Source organism: Onthophagus taurus, chromosome 11 (assembly GCF_036711975.1).
Source record: "Onthophagus taurus isolate NC chromosome 11, IU_Otau_3.0, whole genome shotgun sequence".
In the NCBI taxonomy this organism is placed as follows: Eukaryota; Metazoa; Arthropoda; class Insecta; order Coleoptera; family Scarabaeidae; genus Onthophagus; species Onthophagus taurus.
The window spans coordinates 8,487,921-8,512,027 of NC_091976.1; the positions used below are offsets into that span (position 1 = coordinate 8,487,921).

The following is a 24,107-nucleotide window of genomic DNA, read 5'->3' on the forward strand; positions in this document are numbered from 1 at the left end:
AAAGAAGTCCGAAGCCTTTTTATTATTTTTTCACCCTGATGGAAGTTTTTTTGTATTCGATTTCCCTTTTCCCCAACTTTTTCTATATATACTTTTTTCCATAACATCAAAATTTATAAAAGATAGGTTTTTTTTTATAAAAAAAAAAAAAAAAAAAAAAATTTTAAAGTTTTTAAATAAATTTTCCCCCCCCTACTAATTTAAATTTCCCTCACAAATAACGACTAAATACCCATAATTCAGTCCACCACAATTTTTCTTACGTCGTGGTTGGACCCGCACTTTGCCCCAGAATAAAATCTCATTCTGTAAGTTTATAGTTAGAAACAATTTCAAAGGAATCATTTTTAAAGTTTAACCTTTTCTCTTACAGTATAACTTTTCAAAACTTTTTGATATCTTAGAAATACAAAAGAATTTTAGCGATGAAACAAGTAAGTAGCCATTTTGACTTCTTCAACGTGACCTTGCAGAAATACACCATGTGTTTTTTTAGATTTTTTAATTTTTGGAATAATTTTCGACACGTACAATAATTGTTATTAACATCCCCTAAGGCTTTACATTTTAAATCTAACCGTTGATCTGTCCAAACTTATATATTTTTGAAATAATCGAATTCATTCGACGATGAACATTTTTCCTTTTTCTGATTTTGTTTCCTAAAAACTTGACGGTAAATAATAGATATAATGTTATAACTTAGTCATTACCTTGTTTTTTGTTTCTAGTTGTGCCTGAGGAAGAGACTATAAGTCTCGAAACATGTAGCACTTATATAAAAATAAATTTCTTTCATCGTTTCTCTTCGAGTATAATTTTAATACAACTCACGATGAATTTGGAATCGATCATTGCCAAAAAGTTTTGTAAGATTAAATACATACCATCATTAACGAATAAAATAAGTTCAGTATTTAGAGATTATGATTTTGAAGAAATTAAATTTGCAAAATATAATGACAATAAAATTAGCACATTGATTTCAAATATGAAAGACAGAATTAAAACGATAGATAAAATCGATACCGTTTACAAGTTAAATTGTACCAACTGTGATAAAGTGTATATTGGAGAATCAAAACAACACCTAAAAAAGCGAATTCAACAACATCAATACGATTCAAAACAGATTAAAATTAATAATAAAACAGCATTGTGTCATCATGCTGTATTATTAAACCATAAGTTTGACTTTGAAAACCACAAAATACTTATTACAAATAATAATACCATGACAAGAAAAAATTTTGAATCAATTTATGTATATAACAAAAAATATTAATCATGCAGTCAATGTCAAAACTGATGTTGGGAAGATTGGAGCGCATTACGCGAATATCTTAGATAAATTAAATATATCAAGTGATGTCGTTGAAGTTAGCAACGGATTCAGAAACGAAATTCACATTTTCACAACGGACCCTCTTAATATGTGAAAAATTCATATTTGTATTGAAAAAGCTTGATGATCCATTAAGTTCACTCCAAATATCAAAATCACTATTTCGAATAACATATTTAAGCACCACCCGAAAATTCAGAGGATAAAGGGTCGAAATCACCCTCGAAATACGTAACAAATTCATAACTTCATAACGTTTCGAATAACATATATTATCTATGAGACACGCGGAGATTACGTTGATAAAAGGGGTGTGTAATAATAGTTGTATATATAAATAATTGTAATTAAAATTGAATTTGATCTAATGTGTAGTGATCTGGATAAACATGATACCTTTCCGTAATATCATAAAACGTTTTATATTGCTCAAACAAGCTTGCTTCGTCGTTCATTCCGTAATATTTATGTATAATTTTTAAATTCAGAAATCCTAGAAGAACATATTTCACAAATGCCTTGTCTGCTATATTGGTTACTGCATTATAGACTGCTGCACTAAATGATATAAACGGAGTTAACATATCCCATTTCAAATGGTACTCTGGTTTATCAACAGAACGGTACCGTTCACAAAAATCGTTTGTATCTCTTGTATTGTATATTTCTTGTAACTCGTTTTTATAATGAATAACAAAATATTTTAGAGATATATTATCCAACGCAACATTTTTAATTGTACTTGATGTCTTGAATAAACCTGACACAAACCTGCTTTATAGTATTGACATGATGGACAACTATAAACAAAGTTGCCAAGTTTAATGGTATCTATAGAAATTATATTAGATATGTTCGAGCAACGATCTATATGTAACCATCTGTTACATAAGTTGCAGCCTACATAATTTTCTTCTGATCCTATACTACTTTTAAAACATTTATCATACATAACGTGAGATGACAGTAATAAAATATTTTGTAAAGAAATTCTGAAAAGGTCAGGATTAAAATTACTTTGTAATAATGATGTTTGTAAATATTGCAGTGTTTCATTTTTTTGCAAAACCATCATGTACCATATAACATAGATTCCACATTTGATTGAATCCTCAGTCTCTTGGGTAGGATATGCTACTATTGTTAGTTTCCACTTCCTAGCATTTAGTTTGTCATCGTATAGGTGTAGACGGTCTCTAGTGGAAAATAGTCTTTTCACCCTTTTTATAATTTACCAGGATTCAAAATACAAATAGAGTTAGTAGTCAAATCTAATATATGTGATAGAATCCATGTTGCAAGATTTATATATAATTAAGAAATAAAAGAAAAATAACTTCTTTCTTGCCTTTTTATTAAATTTCCTCGGTACCGGTTTCGACTAAACAGTCATCCTCAGCCGAATCTACATATATGTTAAAAAATATTTTACATAAAAAACTTATTTCTATAATTAATACACTTACGGTCAAATAAATCTAATTATGAAACATTGAGAACACCATATACTTAAAAAACATTACATAAAAAATGGGAATAATTTGTTAACTTCTATAGTTAGAGTATAAAATTCGTGCTATTTAGTAGTTTGAACATATCCGACGAATTATTTATGCTGAGATAAGTTTGAAAAATCAGTAATAAAATTTTTTTTCCTCTTTGTAACTCGATCCGGGGACATATTGTATAGCGTTACAATTAGAGCAACTGATCAAATAAATTCCAGTCTCATTCTCAATGTTGTAATCATTAAAATGGTAATTAGACAATAATTTATCAATTGAACTATTGTTAGAAAAAGAAAGGGCAGTATTATAAGAAGCAAAGATTTTTTTAGTAGAAAAAGCTAGGGGAGTGATGGTTTAAATACCCTTTATAACCGAACAAAGGAATTTAACCATATTTTTGAGTTAGCAAAGTACAATAAATTCCCAATTCATATCATTAAAAATTTAATAAGAAAAATTAATATAACATTAGATCCAGTTTATTCGAAAACACCCAATTCTAAAATATTCAAATCCATACTAAGAGAGGAGACCTCAAGTTAAGTTTGGATTTAATGTTTGGTGCGGTGTCATTTGTTCAAGAATTCTTGGTCCGTACATTTTTTTATGATACATTAAACGGAGATCGTTATCTTCACTTTCTACAGAACGAGTTCAGTAATATGTTGGATGGATTGCTCCTGCAGACACGTCATTTGTTTAAATGGTTTCAACGCGACGGGGGACCACCACTTATTAAGCTAGCGATACGAAATCATGGAAACTTACGTTTGCAAACGTATCTATCAATTGTTTCCATAGCATACTACCTGAAGAGTTTTCCAATTAAAAGAATAAACGGCTATAATTTATTTATTAATACAAATATCTATGTCAAGTGGTATATCGTTAGAATCGTTGAGAAAAGGCCTTATTTATAAAGTCATGGTCAACTATGGTTTCCATTAGAAAAATTACAAGTTTGTGTCATAACTCAAAAATTATTGCTTATATGTAACGCCAATACACGTACTGGGACTATCAGTCCCATAGCAGAAAACAGCTCAATTTTTGTTGCTCTAGCAACGTTGTACGTAGCACAATTTGTCCACTACATCTACTCCAGATTTTGTACTATTATAGTATTTGATAATTTCCGGTTTCCGTGGTCTATTAGTTGCCACTTCATTGTTTGACGTATGCAAGCTGGATAGCAATACAATAGTCTTACCCTTCTTTGGTGCGTAGGAGACAAGGGTTTCGTTTCTTGTGTAACCGAAAATGCTGTCATACTGTGCTCTACGTTTTGGCAAAGCAAAACTTGGTGGTAATTCTCTCTTGTTTTTTCGGACAGTTCCAACGTATGATATTTTCTTCTTTTCCAAAACTTTTACAAGTTTCAAACTTGTAAATCAATTGTCTGCGGTAATGTTTCTTCCGCTTCCATAAATTGACTCTGAAATTCGCATGATAATATCTTCCGCAGAATTACTTTTTTTGTAAGGTCCGTCAGGTTGTTGGCCGCAATAGATCTCCATGTTGGCTGCATAAAAAAGTTTTGCGTCAGCAAGACAAAAGATTTTTATACCATATTTTGTTGGCTTTGACGATATATATTGCCGGAAACCACAATGACCACGAAATGCTGGAAGCATCTCATCAATAGTGACGTTTTCGCCTAAATTGTAATGTAATTTGCTGTTCTCAATAAATAAAACAAATATTTCACGAACCTACGCTAACTTGTCAGTTTCACACCTTCTTTGTCGTGTAGATCGGTCATCAAATCGGATGCATCGCATAAGGAAACGCAATCGTGAAATTGACATAACCATTCTAAAGATGTCGAGCCATCAGTTGCCCAAAAATCACAAATATTTTGGTGACCGCCTCGAAAAACTCCTGCCAAGTATAACAACCCCAGTAAAGCTTCAATTTCAATAATGTCAGTGGGGTTGCAATCTCGATCGCGGACAAATTTTTCTTTTATATTCAATATGTACTTATTTGTACTGTCAACTATGATGCTCAATATATTATTATCAAAAAATAACTTCCAACAATCTTGTTCGCATTTAGCGTCTTTTGCAAATCTACCTACTACGCCGGGTAATTTTACTAAAACATTATATGGGCGTGCCTGAGTTCGTTTCCATGGTGCCGTTTTCCATTGTGTTCCATCTTTACCTACCAAAAGTTTATCTTTGCAACGAATCATTTATCCAAAGAAACTACGTTTACTTACCGATATAATAACCAGCTTCTTGATCTTCATCATCCTCATTTTCATCATCGTCGTCCATGTCATGATCCGTATCAGAGTCAACAGGTCTCTGTTCAATGTTATCTTCAGTTTCTGAATCATCTGATTCTTTGAAATCGTTATCCGGTAAAGTCACATTTTCGTCAATTTCTTTAAAAACTAAGCGAATTAGCTGATCTACATCAGCGGCATTACCAAAGTCATTTATTTATTTATTTATTACATATTCGGGATGCATACGGGGAGAATATCCCCAACAAAGCATCCTCATAATAACGAAAATAAAGCGATCAACAAAACATCCGCTATACATTAGTTAGTACATATTTTCTAAAAGAGCGCAAGGAAACGTCAAAGAGAGGTACATGGTTGAAGCCTTGGTTATAGGAATTAAGAATTAGAAACTAATGGAGAGCTTTGGTAAAGGTTGGTGTTAGATCTATCAAGACGAAATGTAGCGTTGAAACGTATAACCCGTTGCGGTACATTGAAACTCAACTCAGGCAGAAGATCGGGGGTATGCAGCATGCCATTAACAAGCTTGAAGAGGAAGATCAAGTCAGCAACAATTCGACGCTGCTGCAGTGACAACAAGTTGAAGACCACGCAACGCCTATCGTAATCGCAGTAAGGAAGATGAAATTTATGTGCCAAATAACGTACAAAGCGTCGCTGAATAGCTTCAATACGACCACGATACACCGCATACATGGGGTTCCATATTACGGAACCATAACAAAGCACACTGTTGACAAATGCCAAATAAAGGGTTTTTATACACAAAAAATTCGTGAAATTCTTACTGACCTTACTGATGAAATCGCAACTTGGAATCCAATATGATGCCAAGATGTTTACTTTATAAGTGGGCGGGATAGCAGCACCGTTAAAGTTGTAAGGAAAGTTAAGAGGATAACGTTTCCTAGTAAATGTAATTTTTTGGCATTTGTCATAATTTAGGTGCAGTTTGTTGAGGCGACAGTACTCATGCAGGCGGTCAAGATCCTCCTGTAGTCTAAGGCAGTCCAGATTAGACCCGATCCTTGTGAATATTTTATTATCGTCGGCATAGAGTAGAAACTTAGAAAATATAAAACACGAAGAAATATCATTTATGTACATTACGAATAGTAAGGGTCCAAGATGACTGCCCTGAGGCACACCGGATGTGATAGGTTTGTAGCCAGATATAAAGCTACCAATCCTAACTGCTTGACTTCGGTTAGATAAATACGACATAATCCAGTGAACAAGACCATCTGGAATATCAAAGGAGAAAAGTTTCTGTACAAGAATAGTATGATCGATTTTGTCGAAGGCTTTGGAGTAATCGGTGTAGATTGCGTCAATCTGAATATCCTCGTTTAAAGCAGAATGAATAAAATTTACATAAGACAACAAATTAGACTCCACCGATCGCCCAGACAGAAAACCATGTTGTTCATTGATTATAGAGTGAGAAATAGACAGACCAAGATATTCGTGGACAATTTTTTCAAATACCTTGGGGATAGCTGAAAGGATAGAAATAGGACGGTAATTGGATACCAACTGTTTAACAACGGATTTAAATATTGGAATAACGAAAGCCGTTTTCCACATACTTGGGAAAACACCTTCAAGTAAGGACTTCGAAAAAATACGAAACAGTGGCATTGACAGCTCAGTAGCAAACTCTTTTAAGAATAAAGATGGAATACCATCCGGGCCAGGACTAAACGACTGGTCAAGATGCAACAGAACGTTATGAATTGCATTAGCGGAAAACCACGGCAAAACCCCAGAGCCATGGGCAATCACTGAGCTGTCGATTGTGCCATCTACAAAAACAGACGAGAAGTAATCCGAGAAAGCACAAGAGATCGCAGAACATGAGTCAACTATGGTTCCATCAAAGGAAGTCATTGAGGCTGGCATGCCAGATGAGGAACCACTTTTGCCATTAACAAACGATCATATCTTCTTTGGTTTCCCCAACACATCTGCCTGAATGGAACTCAGATAAGCTCTGTAATCAGCAGCTATCAATTTTGGAGAACGTTACTCCAAAATTTATAAATATACACAATTTTATGTATTCCCGCTATCTGATATGCATGTCAGTTTTATTTTTATCGCGCATACTCCATCCTCCGTCTTCCGTATTTTCTTCACCAACTTCATATGTCATCGTCTTATCGTTTTGTTATCATGTCATGTCCGTTTGGTTTAAGTTTTCATTTTTAATCTGTTAACATCTGTTTATCAAAGTGTTTTTATCTTTTTACTTCATCACGTAATTGGTCACTTTTTGCTGTTTTTTCATGTTTTACATTTATTTTAATTTTACTTCTCTCACACAACATAACATAACCCCATTTTGGATTTTGAATCCCTCTTCTTTGGATTTGATTGTTTGATATATTTTTTGAGAAAGCTAATATACCTTCCATTATTTTCACTAAAATTTTTATGCATGATTTATTTCATAATGATGATGGTGTTCTCAATGTTTCATAATTAGATTTATTTGACCATAAGTGTATTAATTATAGAAATAAGTTTTTTATGTAAAATATTTTTTAACATATATGTAGATTCGGCTGAGGATGACTGTTTAGTCGAAACCGGTACCGAGGAAGTTTAATAAAAAAGCAAGGAAAAAGTTATTTTTCTATTATGTCTTAAATCTAATATAATTAATATCCAATGATTGTTGTTACAATTGTGGGGCAACAGAATAAAACGGATTTCTTTAAGTGGTTTTATAAAAGGTAAAAATTTAAACGAATTCTTTATCTGATCTGAAAACAAAATTTAGACGGATATTGTGTCGATGTAATAAATGTCTTCGCGGTCTTTAAAAAAAGTAAATGCCAGAGAATCTATGCAATAAACTGCAACCCATGAACTTGTGTACAAGGTGGGCAAATTTGGGTGTTATTATAGGCTATCTCAGAAACTATAAGAGATACGAAAAAAGTAGGTGCCATGTCCCGGTCTCTTTTTTCGAGACTGACCCAATCCCGCAAACACCAAACCTCTATCTTCTTTTGTTTTTAAGTTATAGCTAAAAAGTCAAACTTTCGTGATTTCTAAAAATGCTCATATTTCATTGATTTTTGAAATTAGAGAAATGGGGTGGATATGTTCTTAAGACATTTTTTAAGTAGAATATACTGCCGTTGAAAAATTTTAAAAATATTTGATGATTTTTGAGATACAAGACAAAGTTGTAGTTTTTTAAATACAAACTATAGTAAATTATGGTGTTACTGAAAAGAGCATATTTTTAGCTTTCCAATGATGTAATGCACGCATGGTGTATTTGGGGAAAATAAGCGTTATTTTTTAATTCTAAAATATTAAAGATTAATATTCAAAATTTTAATTATAGTAGGCGAGGAATAGTATATTATTCAACAAGCGTATAATGGCGGCTGTCACCCATGAAGATGAAGTTGCAACACGAGCGAGCGAAGCGAGCGAGTGTTGTAATCTGAGTGGGTAACATCCATTATACCCAAGTTGAATACTATACTTTATCTACAACTATTTAATTTTGAAAAAAAAATCAAAAAAAGGAAAAAAAAACTTGATAGACACTTCAGACATAACCTCAATATAAGAAAGCTGTCATTTCTGTTAATATTTTATTTTTTTGATTAGTAGGCCGTGTCAGAACTGTGGAATAATGGCTTCATTATTCAACACTTTGTCAGTCATGAGTAATGGGTGTCATTACCCGTCAAAAATCAAATGTATAACGAATAGATAATTCAATAGTTGTAGATAAAATATTAAATGCCACTTACAAGGGAAGTATCAGAACTGTCCCTCACCGATTTTGTTGAAATTTGGTACAGCGATAGTATGGCCAAAAATAAGCTTTACGTATTTTTGTATACGTGCTAATAAAGCCCCTGGGACGAGTTATAAGGGTTGGAAATCGGGGCGAAATATATATATTCGCTTATATTCTGAGAACGAAAATAGCTATCGAAATGTGGTAAATGTAAACTGATATTCATTATCAAAGAGCTTTCCATTGATATATCACACATATATCTGAGGGTTTCAGGTGGTAAACTACCCCTAGTTTTTTGGAATATTTTAAAAACTACCCTGTCGATTTTGGCGATATTATGTGTCCTTATAGTACGTTTAAAAATATTAATGTAACGTGTTTTTTCTTATTTGCCTCTGACCATCCCCTGCAAAATTACGGGGTATGATAGATAACCCCTTTCCTTAAGATTAATGTGATAAACTGTAACACTTTTGAACAATATTTTGAAGAAAACCATAAATTAGTTGTAAATTAAGATTTACGCAGTAAAATAAACCCTATATGACATTAAGGGGTGGCTGGGGTTAACTACCCTAACCACCCCAAAAATATTTTTTTTTTGCGAAAATTTTGTCGATTTTGGTGCAATTTCCCACGATGATTTTTTTATACGTTAAGGCGCGTACACATACAGCGAACAAAGGCGAATGAACGGTCGAGAACGAATTCTTTCGGTTGATGTGTACGTATCAACGAACACGTTTGAACGTGTTTGTTCGCATTCGTTGCAGTTCGCTTGCGAGGCGGTAAACTGGTAAACATCAAAGGATATTTGCCATAAAAGTCGTTCGAAGTTGTTTTAATGTGTACGTGGTTTTGTGGCGATTGGCCGAATTCTTTATTTCAGTTCATAGTAGAGTTGCTGATAGTTTAAAATGGAATGGAGTAATTCTAAGGCTCTCGAACTCATTAATGAGTACCGCAGTAATGAATGCCTGTGGAATCCGGTTGAAAACGAATATAAAAATAAAATTAAAAAAATGGACGCTTGGAATAAAATTGATAAAAATCTTAATTGTGAAGCAGGCGAAGCAAAAAAAAAATGGATTCCCTTTTAAGTTCATTCAGGCGAGAACGACAGAAACACGAACAAACTATGAAAACTGGCTCTGGCACCAGTGATGTGTATACATCAACTTGGTTTGCTTTCAAGAATATGTTATTTTTAATGGATAAATTTATTCCGAAAAAAACAAAAAATACCGAGGTAAGTGGAGACATTGTTATATTTTAGTATACAAAAGAATACAGTAGATAAGTATAGCTAGTAACGTACATATTGTTGAAGTTTAGGCAATATCTTATTGAATGTTATAGAGTAATTTCAGAATATTTAAGCATAATCGTTTTGCCAATCAACTCTCCCTTCGTTCATAAAATAATCTGAAAACTCGTTTCTTATTGCTTCACAATTAGCTGAAGTTTTTCTTCCAACTTTTGTCATTGGAACAAACGATTGCGACGTCCTATCTCTGACTTTGCGCCAACTTCCAGGCATGACGGTACCGTCTTTATCATCATCAAACGTTCCGGGCGGTGTATAAAGGTTTCGGGAATGTCTGCTTTCTCTTAAGAAATTATGTAAATAGACACAAGTCAAAACTACTGTTGTAGCCTTTTCTGGGGATAATAACATTACTTTTCTTAACACTCTAAACACAGCTGACATTATCCCAAACACGTTTTCGATTACTCGTTGGGCACGACATAATCTGTAATTGAAAATTCGTTTTTTTGATCCCTTTTTTTGTTCTACTGGATATGCTTTCAGAAAGTGTTCATGAAGGCTGAAAGCATCATCGCCGACGAACACATACGGAACTTCTTCAGGCGGTAAATTTAAGTCACTGTTTTGTAGTTTTTTCCAGAAAACAGAATTTTTTAACACACCCCCATCTGAAATTCTACCCTGGCAACCGACGTCGGCAAACAAAAACGTATAATTTGAGTCGGCAATACCCATTAAAACAATACTAAAATTCTGTTTATAATTAAAATAGTCACTTCCGCTGTCTATTGGAGCTTGTAGTATGCAATGTCTACCATCTACAGCTCCAAGGCAGTGAGGAAAATTCCATTGAGTATTAAAGTTTTCAGCTACACTCCGCCACTCTTCTGCATTACTAGGCATCTGAAAAAATGAATACCAATATCTAATCAGTCACCAATAGGGCCAAACTTACTGAGTTTATACAATATTCATATGTACATATAATATACGGTCAATTAAAATTTTTTTTTGTACGAATTATCCGTGCTTCAAAGGAACACCCAAGAACAAGAGGTGGGCGATCTCAAAAAAATTGTTGAAGAACCCAGTGATTATACTGAGCACGCAGAAAATATAAGAACATCAGTTGAAACACCGAAACGAAAATCTGATTTCTGTTCACCAAGGAAGATAAAACGGCCGGCTATCAAAACGAAAAATTCTCGTGCAGAAGAAACCTACGAAATATTAAAAGACACAGTCAAAAGTCGCAGTTTCAGAGATGCCAGCACAATTTACGGGGAGCACATAGCCTCAAAACATAGAACTTATAGCCAGTACACTAGAAATGTAATTGAACACCTAATTGGTAATATTTTATTTGATGCTGATATGGGTAAATACAATGCCCCTGCTACAGTACCCATTCCTTCACCTTCACCCACAGATTCATCATGCTCGCAATATGATCAAAATTTATCATACCCACAAAGTATTTGTTCTTCCGCTCCATCACCTTCACCCTCAAACGCATCAACGACATACAACCAACCCACATATATTAACACTCCCTATCAACAACCTCAAACCAATACTACAACTCCTTTGGCACCTTTAATAGATTACATTAATACTTTTAGCGATGTCGATAATTAATTTAATTTAATTCAAATAATAATGATTGTTCTTTTGTATTTTCGTTAATAAACTTGTATTAAGAAAATATATTATTTTTACTTACTTATTTTACTTACCTTCACGTAATCATCGAGGCTTTCAATTATTGCTGAACAAACTTCCGGTATGATGTAAGAAATTAGTTGCTTGGAAATTTTGAAGGTGTACATTAAACTAGTGAATGAGTCCCCGGTGGCTAGGTAACGTAATGTAAGCATTAATCTTTCCGTTGGTGGTATCGCTTCTCTGAATGATGTATTTTGTTTTGCTATTTTCGGGCCAATACGATTCAGTAACCATTCAAAATCTGCAGATTTCATTCTACAGAAATTTTCAAAAAGCCCATATTCGACTTCGGACGTTAAATCTTTCAATAAATCCATTCCCCTATATCTACTTCTGCTTTTAAATAAAGATGTCATCCACCAGCGTCGTTTTCGTTTTTGCCTTTCCTCTTCGTCACTTATAATTATACATGCTGCACTTGCAACAATAATTAAGTCATCATTTGTTGCCATTATCACATGGGCCGACTTCCAACTTCCACTAATGACCGAAAACAAGCGAATGAGCGCGAAACAATTCGTTTGCTACACATTCGTTTTTATGTGGACGCAAGCCGATATTTCCAGCAAATACCGAACGAATTCGTCCAAATTTGTTCGATTGAATTCGTTCGCCTTCGTTCGCTCTATGTGTACGCGCCTTTAGGTAGTACTATTGTAAGAACTTACAAGGGTTAGAAGTTTGGGGTAGAAAATATATTTTCAGTAATAACTTTCATACTCCTACAGAAAAATGTTTTTTATCCTTATTCTATTTAAATAACACAAAAGTTAGGATAATTTTATAAATATTTATTAATAATGAGTTAAAAAGTAACTGACAAAAGAATGGTTGACCATCACAAATTGTATTCTACATTATTAATTTAATTTCCTTTTTTTTACTTTTTTTATTCAATATATTGTTGGCAATAATGAAAATCATGGAAAAAATGTTTTAAACACAACGATTGTTTACACCATGCACAAGTTATAACAGCTATATCTCCACAGATATGGCACGTAGATTTTTCATTGGAAAAGCAAACCTCCCCGGGATTTTCAAACTGTACTGGTCTTTCCTCTATAGAGCCTGATTCAGAGTAAGTGCCTTATTTTTTTTTAGCCACACTATGGGTAGTACTTGCAAAATATTTGGCAGTAATATGTTTTAGGACATTCTCTACACGATGGTGATATCACATTTTCAATTGGACTGTCAACTTTTTTTTTAAATGGAATGCCAAAATTTTTTTTTATTATTGAGATCCTAAAAACATTCTTTTTACGATAGTATTTTGTTTTTCTTAAAAATTCATTTCTTTCCCCATCATAAAGCACCCTAACATTTTAATCTAGTAGCGCATGAATGTTTTACACTCGATGTTATTTTTGTCCAAATAAATAAATGAGTAGATGTTTATTACAAAATAAAGTTTGATTGTTTCTTTTGTGTCTAGCGCTACTTGATATTTGGACAAAAATAACATCGAGTGTAAAACATTCATGCGTTACTAGATTAAAATGTGTGCTTTTTGATGGGGAAAGAAATGAATTTTTAAGAAAAACAAAATACTATTCGTATAAAGAATGTTTTTAGGATCTCAATAATAAAAAAAAAATTTTGGCATTCCATTTAAAAAAAAAAGTTGACAGTCGCCATTTTGAAAGAATTCGTCCAATTGAAAATGTGATATCACCATCGTGTAGAGAATGTCCTAAAACATATTACTGCCAAATATTTTGAAAGTAGTACCCATAGCGTGGCTAAAAAAAATAAGGCGCTTACTTTGAATCAGGCTGTATATCCAGATACAAACCGGGCGTATTTAAAAACATTAATAAATCGTGGGAAAGACAACTGGTTATGCGTTAAGGATTGCAATTTTAAAATATTATCTCACTGATGCAAATTGACATCGTACTGGTAGAGAATAACTTGATCAGAAAATCTTATAATGAAATTTTCCCATATTCTAAAACCAAATACATCCAGAGGTTGAATTTGACCTGTTGTCTACAAGAATCTAGTAATAATAATGATTTGGGTCCGGTGTTTGGGAAATAGACATTTTGTAGCCAATTTTTCATATGAGCAGAAGTCAGTTTACCAGACTTTGATGCTAAAACGAATATGTTATCTGCTTTGAACATTGTATTTATTACCCTCGGTCCAAACGTACCAGAGGATTCTTTTAAAACAATGAAAAGAGGAGAAAGTAGCTTTCCATTTCCAGATATGATGGGTTGAATTGTGTAGCTATGTGTTGTCGATGACACCGACTGGACCACGCTTTCCACGGTTTTAACCCCTAAAATTTTAACCCCTAAAACCCCTTTTAAATAAAAATAAATTAAAAAAAAACTAAACTAACAATGTAGAATACAATTTGTGATACTTAACCATTTTTTTTCAGTTGCTTTATAACTCATTATTAATAAATATTTCTATAATTATTCTAACTTTTGTGTTATTTAAATAGAATAAGAATAAAAAAGCTTTTTCTGTAGGAGTATGAAAGTTATTAGCGAGAATATATTTTCTACCCCAAACTTCTAACCCTTGTAAGTTCTTACAATAGTACTACCTAACGTATAAAAAAATCATCGTGGTAAATTGCGCTAAAATCGACAAACAATTTTCCGGAAAAAAAAATTATTTTTGGGGTGGTTAGGGTAGTTAACCCTTAATGTCGTATAGGGTTTATTTTACTGCGTAAATCTTAGATGTAAATTAAGATTAATGGTTTTTTTCAAAATATTGTTTAAAAGTGTAACAGTTTATCACATTATTCTTAAGGAAAGGGGTTATCTATCGTACCCCGTAACTTTGCAGGGGATGGTCAGAGGAAATAAGAAAAAACACGTCATTAATATTTTTAAACGTACTATAAGCATACATAATATCGCCAAAATCGACAGGGTAGTTTTTAAAATATTCCAAAAAACTAGGGGTTTACTTATAGTTTACCCCCTGAAGCCCTCAGATATATGTGTGATATATCAATGGAAAGCTCTTTGAAAATAAATATCAGTTTACATTTACCACATTTCGATAGCTGTTTTCGTTTTCAGCCTATAAGCGAATATATATATTTCGCCCCGATTTCCAACCCTTATAACTCGCCCCAGGGGCTTTATTAGCACGTATAAAAAAATACGTGAACCTTATTTTTGGCCATACTATCGCTGTAAAAATATCAACAAAATCGGTGACGGACAGTTCTGATACTTCGCTTGTTAGTTACTGTAGTGACGTGAGTTTACTGACCATTTCATTCATGAATTTTTCGAAACGACTTTCCCGCTTAAAAATTCCTCATTATCTTTAAATACATAAAGCGATAAAATTTAAAAAACGATTCTTTGAAAATGATAGATAAGGCTCCATATCCCATATAAACATTATTTCAATGGAAAGTCCGCTGCCCAGCTTATGATCCCTAATCTTCAGATTGTTGTTCTCTTTATTGTGCTAATAAGAAACTTACACTCTTTACACTCGTCAATCAGTAGTACAACAAAATATCAGTTAATTAATTAGAATATAATAAAACGACCCTACAAACCACAAAATTACAGTATACAAAAAAAGAGAAAATGAATCTCAAGCACTAAATAGGTCTACGGAGGTCTCAAGAAATTCCCGTATAGAATAGAATCCCTTCTTTAGCAAGAATGTTTTTAACTTCCCAAGCAACTCGTCCGCTGGAAGAGCTCTCACACTATGTGGCACGTGATTATACAATTTTTGTCCCATGTATATAGGACCTGATTGTGTCTTGCATAACCGCGCAAAATCTGGGTAGAGGTCTTCTCTCCCACGCGTTTCATACGGGTGAATATCACCGTGAATCCTTAAGGAGTTCATGCTCTCCAAGATGTATCCCACGCAGCGAAGGATGTACAGAGATGGAATGGTGAGTATAGACTGCGCAATAAAAGCATTTCTGCAATCATCACGATAACCTAAACCCTACTATTCTTACCGCCCTGCGCTGCAGCCCGAACATGTGAGCAGCTTCAGGGGCTGCTCCCCATGCTAGTATAGAGTAAGACAGTATGGAATGAACAAATGCAAAATAAGCACTTTTTACTACTTTTGGCGTAACAGTTACTGCAAGCCGCCTTAGGAGAAATATATTACGGTTAACTTGTTTGCCCATCTCCACACTATGTTCGTGAAAACGCAACGCAGGAGCGGCGATGAGAGGCCCAAAAACTTGGTTACATCGGGACAAGGAGCGACAATCTGCCTCAATGTGAACGGAAGTGTGACAGTTTTATTTTCATTAAGACAAAGCTCGTTCGCAAGGCACCAGTCCCGCGCCCTCGACAGAGCCAACTCAGCCCCACTAGCAGTATCATCCCGATTTCTACCTCTTATTAAGACTGTAGCATCATCAGCATATAGGATGCAATCACAGTTATCAAGACCTGCTTTTATGTAATAAGCAAAATCATTGAAGAACAACATAAATAAGAGAGGGCCCAAGATTGATCCTTGTGGTACCCCTCTCACTATCGGCAAGGAGTCAGATGTAGAGTTATTAACTCTTGTCACCTGCGTCCTCCCGTTTAGATATGAGTGAATGAGACTGATAGAAAGATCATCAAAGTGATATATATTTATTAATTTATGTATTAGAATAGTATGCGATACACAGTCAAAGGCACGAGACAGGTCCAAGAACAAAGAAATACAATACTCGCCATTCTCGAAAGTATCCATGCAAACATTCGTTAACTTTATTATTGCATCCTCCGCACATTTACTCCCCTGAAATCCAAATTGATTATCATACAATATATTATATTTTTTTACGTGAGACATTATTCGATTATAGATCGCTCGCTCATACACCTTGGAGAACACAGGAAGGATGCTAATCGGTCTATAATTAGTGACCTCGCTCTTGCTACCACTTTTAAACACCGGCACAGAGGCTTTCTTCAGGCTGTCAGGGAATATTTCCTCCTTAAATGCAGTATTAATTAATTTACATAAAGGAAGAACATATAAGCTTATGTTATTTTTTATGAAGTTAACTGACAGGCCGAAGATATCTCTAGATGGACTACTTCTTAGGCCGCGAAAAATTTCGCGAACCTCATTGTGTGTTACTGCCTGCAAGCTAAACATATTAAAATTACTCGGAATAGTGCAAACACTGGTATGATCATTTCGTACTCCAGTTAAGTTTCGAACAATAGTTACAGGCATGTTCACAAAATAATTATTTACTTCATCTGGATTCAGATCCAAGCACTGACTCTCTCTGTCCCTCCGCTGAGCATTAATCAGTTTCTATGCGGCACAAGATTTGTTACTTGAATTTTCGATAAAATAGCTAGTCGCGTTAATTTTCGCTTCGGATATAGCTTTCCGATAGATAGCTCTTGTAGTGTTTCGTAAATGAAGTAAGTTATTTGTTTTATAACGACTATGCAATTCACAAAGCAGGTTGTACCTAGACCTCAAGTGTGATAATGGCTGGTTAAACCATTTTACACTGCCATCAGTGGACCTTGACACTTGACGGCGTAAGGGAAACGCCACATAGAAAGCTTCCAGGATATGTTGGTTTTTCCAACATATCCAACAATTCATATTTAAAAATAATTTAATTATTTAATCTTCCTCTATCTCACCCAATTTCAAAAGAAATGATTGCTAATATGAAAAAACTTCTAAATCTCATGGTTGGGGAAAACTGGGAAGATACTTACAACCAGTAAGTTTAGTAGAAGAAGATGACACAGTCTGTGACTGTTCAGTTCCCGAAGTTGTTGTTCATATTTAATTATTCATTAATTAATACGTTTCTCGTATTTTTAATAAACAAACTTTATCTACAAATCATTTTTTATTGGTGAACAAAGTGAGGGATAAGACACTGAGAAATTTAAATCAACTAATTCAAAGTTTTTATTCGTTGGTACAAAACCAACTTTATCCTGCACAATGGTACAAGACAACTTTGTGTTGTATCTCAAAAATCATCAAATATTTTTAAAATTTTTCATCGGTAGTATATTCTAATTAAAAAAGTGTCTTAAGAACATATCCACCCCATTTCTCTAATTTCAAAAATAAATGAAATATGAGCATTTTTAGAAATCACAAAAGTTTGACTTTTAGCTATAACTTAAAAACAAAAGAAGATAGAGGTTTGGTGTTTGCGGGATTGGGTTAGTCTCGAAAAAATAGACCGGGACATGGCACCTACTTTTTTCGTATCTCTTGCAGTTTCTGAGATAGCCTATAATAACACCCAAATTTGCCCACCCTGTACATCTTGGACAAAGGACAATTCATGTTTTCGGTTGATATTAACGTTCTAAAGTTAGAGCTACTTAATGAAATCGTTTGTCCATTAGGGTAAAACGCCAGTAATTGACCGTTCTTGTAAAAAAATGTAAAAAATAAGGATCTAAGGAATATCTAAAAAAAAATAAATCTGTCCATAAATAGCCACCGGTCTCTTCTTCACCCCCTACTACGCAAAAAGTCTACGACCATACCGTTCTTGAGTTTCTTGTTGTTTAATTTGCGCTAACTGCCGGCCTATTCACATCGTGCTAAAAAGGGTAATTTTTATGTTTAGAAATTCGCCCAAACAAGGTAGTACAAAGCCTACTAGAAATACAGGCCGTCGTGTAGTGGAGGGGACGATTGAATCTCGAAGAATTACCACAGAACAATGAGTAGCTTCTGTGGAATTACACTCGGTTTGGAAGGAACGCTCAGTTGCGTTTAAACCGTTGAGCGGGTTGGACCGTAGCGTTTATTACCCTACGACACGGGGGCCTATATTTCTTGTAGGCTTTGTTACTAGAAATACCTAGTAGGCTTTGGGTAGTACTATTCAGACGTTTTTGCATGTATAGTGTTTTTTTTTGTTTGCCAGTGATCTAATAATGTTTATCTACAACTATTGAATTATCTATTCGTTATACAATTGATTTTTGACGGGTAATGACACTCATTACCCATGACAGACAAAGTGTTGAATAATGAGGCCATTATTCCACACTTCTGACACTGCCTACTAATCAAAAAATAAAATATTAACAGAAATGACAGCTTTCTTATATTGAGGTTATGTCTGAAATGTCTATCAAGTTTATTTTTTTTTCGTTTTTTTGATTTTTTTTTCAAAATTAAATAGTTGTAGATAAAGTATAGTATTCAACTTGCGTATAATGGATGTTACCCACTCAGATTACAACACTCGCTCGCTTCGCTCGCTCGTGTTGCAACTTCTTCTTCGTGGGTAACAGCCGCCATTATACGCTTGTTGAATAATATACTATTATCGCCAAACGGCAGCAAAACCATACTTTATACTATCCATTCGCGGCAGTAAAGTGACACTTTGCTACTATCTAGTAAACTGTGCATTTAGCGGCAGACAAAGTATTTTACCTGCCGCATATGCGGCAGACAAAGTACTTTACCTGCCGCTAATTGCTGTCAATTTGAAAAAAATGCCATTGAACAGCTGGATTTGAACCCGGTACCTTCTGTATGAAAGCGCACTTCCCTCTCCACTATACTACCGACCTTTGATACATAGTGTAACTTTCCCGAGGTATATTAACAAAACAAATCGTTTGACACATGTCATAATATTGGTAAGTTAGAATATCATCTTCATATCGTTAAATTTTGCGGTTGGCGATAAAATGTTGTATGCAACACGTCAGCAAAGTGTCTTTATCGAACTCGCCTATTTACTCGCCTCGCTCGCTTCGCTCGCTCGACTCGCAAACTCAGACTCGTTCGATAAAGCATCACTTTGCCGACTTGGTACATAAATAACTATTTCTATTGGTTATATTAAAAAATTACCGCTTTAATTAATTATTTGTGAAAATAAAGGCGGTCAAAGACTAGTAGTTCTAAATTTAATTAAAAATTAGTATTTGACCAAACGATCAAATACTAGACGAATTGGTTGTTGTATAATCTCACAAGTATTTATATTTGATTAATAAAATGGAAAAATGTGTAATACCTATTTTTAAAATTTATATCTTTCCGTTTAAATTGTTTAGTATTTGACCAAAACTTTTATACTTTAAAAGTAAGATACAATCAGTTTAAATATGCGGTCAATTACTGATTCTTCTTTTGGTCATTTATAGTACAGAAACAGGGCAAACACTGAGTTTTTTAACCGATTTTAAATTTTACAAATAGTTAAGCCTAATAAAAAATATAAAAAGTGTAAATGTTTTTTTATTTTTAACAATAAAAGTAATTGAACACACTTAAGCAGTAATCAATCTGTAAAATTGGAGGATAAAAGGTTGGTCAAACACTGACTCTTATAGTGGAAATCTAAATTTTCCATATAGATTTTCAATTTTTTGATAATAATTGACCACTATAAGAGACAGTGTTTGACCAACCTTTTATCCTATATATTATGATATATTATTTATACATTATGATTCATATTGTTTCATGTAGATTGTATGCTACTCTTTATTTAACGTATTGTTAATTCATATTAGATCTCAAACATAGCGTATTTTTTTTTTGTTCTTGCTTGGTACTTACATAATTGAATAGTTTAATTAATTAGTTTAATTAGTACATTTAGATTGTGCATTTTATTGCTGTTTACTCTTTGTTATATTTATTGCTTTCCTAAAGTGTTCTGCCTTGTCTTATGATTAAGTTTGCCAATATGAATATCAGATCATTATTGTCGGGGTTTTCTATATTTTCGGACTTTGTGTTGGAACAAAATTTTGATGTTGTATTAGTATCTGAAACTTGGATATCAGATGATTTTACGCTGACAGCGTGTCACATTCCAAATTATTATTTTATTCACCAACGTAGAATTACAAGCAAACGTGGCGGTGCTGTTGGTATATACATTAAAACTAATTATAAGTTTCATAGACTTGGTGTTCCCAGTTTTGAGCATTTGGAACAGTTGTGGATTTCAGTCATTTTAAAAAATATCAGGTACTGTATTGGTGCATTGTATAGGCCTCCTTGCTCGGCTTGTAGTGAATTTTTTGATACGTTTGATGAAACTTTATCTTTGCTCATTCCACAGTGTGATGAGTTGATATGTGCTGGAGATATTAATATTGATTTGATGAATCCCAGTCATGGTCACGCAGTTGGTTTTTCAGAGATACTTGAAGGTTATGGTTTGCTGCAGCTTGTTAATGAACCAACTCGCATTACACCTGCTACTGAGACGCTTATCGATGTTGTGGTTACATCTTGTGTTAATGTTTCTGTTTTATCACTTGAGTCTCTTCATGACCTTACTGATCATGAACTGATATATTTTTGCATTAGTGTTCCTGATGAGGGGAGGAGCCCGGTGATGAGAACTTACAGAGATTTTTCTGCATTTAACTTGAATTTTTTCACGTTAGATCTTCAATCGCAGCCGTTTGACCTTGTGTATGGAATTGATGATGTTGAAGTGAAATTACGGTACTTTAACCATTTAATTTTAGCATTATTCGATGCTCATGTACCTGTAAAGACGGTGAGGCTTAGCAAAAAATCTGTCCCCTGACTTACTCCCCTGCTTAGAGACATGATTAAGTTTAGAGATCGTCTTTACAGCAAATACAAAAAGTCTAAAACTGATCTAGCACTTAATGAATACAAATCTTTTAGAAAACATGTTGCTTGCGCAATAAAGACCGAGTAGAAGGCGTACTATGAATCATCTTTTAAAAATAAAAGTTCTAGGGATCTCTGGAAATCACTAAGGCATCTGAATGTTATCAAATCAAAAGAGCGGGTACTTCCATAACATTTGAATGACGTTGCAGTTATTAATGATAACTTTTTACAAGCTGCAGTAAACTCAATGATCGCTGATCCTACGACACGGGGGCCTATATTTCTTGTAGGCTTTGTTACTAGAAATACCTAGTAGGCTTTGGGTAGTACTATTCAGACGTTTTTGCATGTATAGTGTTTTTTTTTGTTTGCCAGTGATCTAATAATGTTTATCTACAACTATTGAATTATCTATTCGTTATACAATTGATTTTTGACGGGTAATGACACTCATTACCCATGACAGACAAAGTGTTGAATAATGAGGCCATTATTCCACACTTCTGACACTGCCTACTAATCAAAAAATAAAATATTAACAGAAATGACAGCTTTCTTATATTGAGGTTATGTCTGAAATGTCTATCAAGTTTATTTTTTTTTCGTTTTTTTGATTTTTTTTTCAAAATTAAATAGTTGTAGATAAAGTATAGTATTCAACTTGCGTATAATGGATGTTACCCACTCAGATTACAACACTTAATTACTTAATTCACTTTGACTTAATTCAGGCTTATACTACTACGAAAAAGTCTACCTTTAATGAAATGTTTGGTTTTGTGCCTGTCTCGGAGCATATTGTAGCGGGCCATTTATTGAATATCAAATCTGGCTGTGTGGGATATGATGAACTCTCAGTTGTGATGATACATTACTGTTATCCCTTCATCATTCCTTACGTCACACATATTATTAATATATGCTTATCGAGGTCAATCTTTCCAAAATGTAGGAAGAAATCTTTGGTAACACCTTTGCCAAAGATTAAAAATCCTACGACATTTTCGGACCTGCGACCAATTAGTATTTTACCTGTTTTGTCTAAAGTATTAGAAAAAATTATGAATGACCAAATTCGGGAATTTGTCGATAAGCATAATATTTTGCCTAGGACACAGTCTGGATTTCGTGCTAACTACAGTTGCGATACAGCATTAACGCATATAGTTGATGACATATTGTTTGCGGCGGATCAAAATAGGCTTACTGGATTAGTTTTGCTAGACTACAGTAGGGCCTTTGATACTGTCAATCATAGAATGTTATCAGCTATTTTATGCTTCATTGGGTTCAATGATTCTGCTGTAAGCATGATTGATAGTTATGTGTCAGACAGACAACAAGCCGTTAAATTGGGTGTTCGGAGATCTGAACTGCGAGGCTTGAAATCAGGAGTGCCACAGGGTTCTATCTTGGGGCCTCTACTATTTTGTATCTACACCTCTAATCTGTCGACAGTTTCGAAATATTTAGTCACATTTTTATGCGGATGATTCCCAAATTTATCTATCGTTCCTGCCTACATGGCCACTGCTCAAGTTAAATTGAGTGAGGACATCAATAATTTGATAGATGTATCCACTAAACACTCGTTACGGGTAAATTCAAATAATTCAGTGGTTATGCTCTTTGGCAGGCGGAGTGCACGAGACTCTATTGCAGAAAATTTTAAAATCAACATTGGTGGGGAATGTATTGGTTTTAAGGAGTGTGCTAGAAATTTAGGATTACAGCTCGACTCGAATCTTAGGTTCGAAAAGCACATCCTGAACAAAACAAAAATCTCATTTGCTGCTTTGAAACTCATATACAGCATGAGGAATATTTTAAATCGCAGCACAAAGGTTATGCTTTGCGATTCTTTAGTGCTGAGTCATTTTAACTTTTGTGATACAGTATATCATAGTTGTCTGAACTTAAAAACATCACAAAGGATTCAGCGTGTTCAGAATTCATGTCTCCGAATGATTTTCGGGCTTCGACGAGGGTGAAATATCTCACACAGGCTGATCGATCTTGGGTGGCTGAATATGTTTAACCGTCGTATATACCATATGGTTTCATTTTTTCATAAGTTACTGTTGCTTAAATGTCCATCTTATTTGTATGATAAGATTAAATTCCGCACTGATGTCCATAGCTTAAATGTTCGAAGCAAGGGTATTGTGACACCACCGCTGCATGTGACTACATTATTTGAGCGATCATTCTCTTACAACTTACCGACATTTTATAATAGTTTACCCCAATCATTGAAAATGATTGAGCTTGATAATGAGCTTGCCGGCGTTTAAAGTAAAGATCAAAAAATATTTATATGGAGGAAGCACGTTGAGTCGCCCCCCGTCCTTCGGAGGGGACGTTAAGCCGTCGGTCCCGGCAACCAGTCGTCAATCTCTGGTTGTCGTTAGCAGCACGCACGTGTGAGGCTTGACTTTATAGGGACGAATGCGCGTGAGCGCTCTCTGACCCCACGCCCACGCTGATCGGACCTGCGCCAGGCCGTTGAGCAAGTCGTGCGCTCCGCCAGGACGTTGAGCTAGCCGTGCGCTCCGCTAGGTCGTTGAGTGAGCCGTGCGCTCCTCCGCCAGGACGTTGAGCTAGCCGTGCGCTCCGCCAGGCTGCGGCCGAGATGAAGTGTG

The 24,107-nt window shown here is 34.4% G+C and overlaps 2 protein-coding genes and 1 long non-coding RNA gene across 4 annotated transcripts; 1 reads left to right on the forward strand and 2 right to left on the reverse strand.

Moving 5' to 3' along the window:
- Positions 1 to 245: 245 nt before the first annotated feature.
- On the forward strand, positions 246 to 803 carry LOC139431890 (uncharacterized). Of its 2 annotated transcripts, XR_011641928.1 has the most exons (4): positions 246 to 308; positions 374 to 434; positions 497 to 676; positions 732 to 803. It is a non-coding gene; the product is annotated as an uncharacterized lncRNA (long non-coding RNA). The 2 variants fall into 2 exon arrangements; XR_011641927.1 differs by having other exon boundaries at positions 374 to 676.
- Positions 804 to 2,700: 1,897 nt separating this feature from the next.
- Positions 2,701 to 7,265, reverse strand: LOC111423258 (uncharacterized). The gene is made up of 5 exons (XM_071200390.1): positions 7,220 to 7,265; positions 5,078 to 5,272; positions 4,591 to 5,019; positions 4,325 to 4,510; positions 2,701 to 2,750 (listed from the first exon to the last, which is right to left on the reverse strand). The coding sequence occupies exons 1-5, from the start codon at positions 7,263 to 7,265 to the stop codon at positions 2,701 to 2,703; spliced, it is 906 nt and encodes a 301-aa protein (XP_071056491.1).
- Positions 7,266 to 10,257: 2,992 nt separating this feature from the next.
- Positions 10,258 to 12,520, reverse strand: LOC139432055 (putative nuclease HARBI1). The gene is made up of 2 exons (XM_071200391.1): positions 11,889 to 12,520; positions 10,258 to 11,055 (listed from the first exon to the last, which is right to left on the reverse strand). Exons 1-2 carry the CDS (start codon positions 12,327 to 12,329, stop codon positions 10,258 to 10,260), a joined length of 1,239 nt encoding a protein of 412 aa, XP_071056492.1. The 5' UTR covers positions 12,330 to 12,520.
- Between the last annotated feature and the right edge of the window lie 11,587 nt (positions 12,521 to 24,107).